The sequence below is a fragment of the Anneissia japonica genome, unplaced genomic scaffold (genome assembly GCF_011630105.1).
Source record: "Anneissia japonica isolate Jap-2015-1 unplaced genomic scaffold, ASM1163010v1 scaffold1005_len2656397_cov198, whole genome shotgun sequence".
NCBI lineage: Eukaryota > Metazoa > Echinodermata > Crinoidea > Comatulida > Comatulidae > Anneissia > Anneissia japonica.
The window spans coordinates 379248-382052 of record NW_022683792.1 but is presented as its reverse complement, the minus strand read 5'-3'; the positions used below and the strand labels follow the sequence as shown (position 1 = coordinate 382052).

General features: G+C 36.4%; 1 protein-coding gene across 1 annotated transcript; it reads right to left on the bottom strand.

Annotated features, from left to right (window-relative positions):
* Window positions 1-625: 625 nt before the first annotated feature.
* LOC117101233 (muscarinic acetylcholine receptor M4-like) lies at window positions 626-2499 on the bottom strand. Its single transcript, XM_033241172.1, has one exon. The coding sequence runs from the start codon at window positions 2265-2267 to the stop codon at window positions 1032-1034; it is 1236 nt and encodes a 411-aa protein (XP_033097063.1). The 5' UTR covers window positions 2268-2499; the 3' UTR covers window positions 626-1031.
* Between the last annotated feature and the right edge of the window lie 306 nt (window positions 2500-2805).

Here is a 2805-nt window from a genome sequence, read left to right as displayed (position 1 = left end):
TTTTTTAAAGTTTGTTCGCTTGTATTTATAAACACTACAGTGTATATACAATATTTATAGGCTACATTATTTTTTCGAAATAGTTTCCCTTCAGACTATAATATGGTGAAATTGTTTTCACCAAGTTTAACCAATATAATATTTTTGTATTTTGTTAAGGTCAATCATTGACCATTTCTTTTTTGCTTTTTCATTGTTAATTAAGAAATCACAGCTTATTAAACTCTTTAATTCCAATAAAAACACAACCCAAGGACATTGTTTCCCAAGTCCGAGTCTGTACTTTGTCCAATTTTTTATTGGCTTTATTTAAATTATTCTGGTATATGTATGAATAACTTATTCTTTTTAATGAAATTGTTCTAGTGTTTAAAAGTTTTGAAATTTGAAATCTGAGCAATAAACCAGAATTTTCTTTCCACTGGCCTTAAAGTGAATATCGGTAAGGCATAGTGCATGTCTTACTTCGTATAAACCAATATTGTCAATTTTGACCCTTAACCATTGGGATTTCTTTTTCTTCGTTTTTCGTGTACTTTTATAGGATTCTAATTCATTCATTAACATTGCATCATGAAACAATATTGGGAACATATAAAACTACTGTACTGTTTTTTTAATTACATTTCTGCTGATTTCATATTATAAATGAATTGCATTTCCCTTGAAAATTATTGTTATTAGTTATGATTCTACTGTAACTAATTATGTTAATACAAATAAAATTATGAAGAATTGTACAGTATGTCATATTATATGACAACATGCCTAAAACCCCTATTAAGGGGACAATTTCACATTTTTGGTTAGTGTCCCCTGAATATTAAGGGGACACTTTTTTGGTCCCGAAGGTGTCCCCTTAATAGGGGTTCTACTGTTTATAAATAAAGGCCTATAATAATGAGTAGAGAATAGGAATATGCGAATGTAAATGATCGCCCTAACCGGGGAGCTAACCTCATACCAACGTGAAGCCTCAGTACAAATATTTGTTCTTTAACAAAAAATACATAATATAGTGAGCCTCAGGTTTATTTCATACATAAGATTCGCTTAAATGGTGTGCATAACTTGCCCAACAATTCACTGAAATTTCGCCGAAAATGGACGTTCGTGGTTGCATATAAGACAGGATTAACTGCAGAATTAAACCAAAGCAGATAGTTCACCATGTCCCATGTTCGTACGTTCACCAGGTCGCTTGAGATATGTCGAATGATTGCCACAACATTGTAAGGCAACCAGCAGACAATAAACGCCACGATTAAGATACTAAGCGTTGTGGCCGCCTTTTTGCGAGATTTTCTAACACTAGATTTCTGATTCTTAGACGTCGAATTTGAAGGCGATCCAGAGTTGGCTGAAGACGAAGCATGTTTAGGTTGAATTTGATAAGATTTGACATTTTCTTCCGTCGTACAATTCGAAGACTTATACGAAGAATCAAATTCCACTGTAGCCATCTCCGAAGTAATTGTTTGGTTTACGTTCTTCTCTGTCTGTTTAGCTGGTGTGCCGATGAGTCCTCGATTGGAAGGCATTAACGCTACATCATCAGATGCATTTTGATTTACGGGATGTTGTAGTCGTCTCAGTATGTGTAGATAAATTACTAAGTTGAAAAAACAGACTATTAAAAGTGGCAAAATGAACTCCACAATGACGGCAATTATAACGTACGACAGAGCTCCCAGAGCATTTAATTCGCATTCTTCCTCAAAATCAACATTCTCTTTTCCTGTTCCTTCAAACCAGAGGATAGCAACCAGATGGAAAACAAACGAAATGGACAGTGTTCCAATTAGTTGTATTAGAACTCGGCGATGTGTTTGAAATACCTTGTAACGGAGACCCTTTGTTACCAAAAAATATCGATCGGCAGATATCAGCGAAATTATGTAAGCTGATTGGATGGTGACCGTGTAATCTAGAAATGTCCAAAAGATACACACAGACCGTCCGTAGGGCCACTCACCTTTATAGCGCCACATGTTGTCCAATGGTAAACTTACCAATCCCGTTATCAAATCCGTTATGGCTAAACCAAGTAAAAAAAGGTTCGAAGGTTTCTTTCGAAGATTTCGATCTCTAATAAAAGACAGAATAACAAGAGTGTTTCCCGCGATAGTGAACAGTGTTACTAGCCACAGTCCAACGAAGGCTATCCAGTCTTCGGTCGAGAGAACGTATTTGTTATCTGAATCAGTGTCATTTTGTAGGGGTGGCTGATGCGAAAATTGCAGTTCGTCTTCTGGGGAATGATCCATGGTGTCAGCGATTATCAATAGGCGTACAGTTATCAATCTGAGAGGGGTGAAATAAATATATGCTTCATCCAAGAAAAGAAAGGATTATATGGTTTGTTTGATCACTGGTGCACTTACAGTCCAACGCTTTGCCTATTATTAGCGTTCTTCGGTGCGTATCCTCAATATAATGTAATCCGAAGATTCCGGAAATGATCATCGATAACTACGTTAAGGAAATGGTCACCGTTAATCTATTATGTAGTTCGTTTTCCCTGGAAGTAATTGTATGTTAAACAAGTCAGAAAATTCCCTTCATATGGAAATTTATTGAACTATGATCCTTCTAGGCTTATTAATAATGTAATATGATTGCACTACCCTCTGCTGCTTAGGGATTCAGCACAGTCATTAAGCGCAAGTTTCGGTGGGTTATGGCACCAGGCTAGTTATCTGGAGGTTCGATTCCCACCCGAATCACTTGCGATTTTTTTTTCTCGCAGAGAACAGTAGAACCCCCTCCTTGGGACACCCCTATTCAGTTCTCTTATACACATCT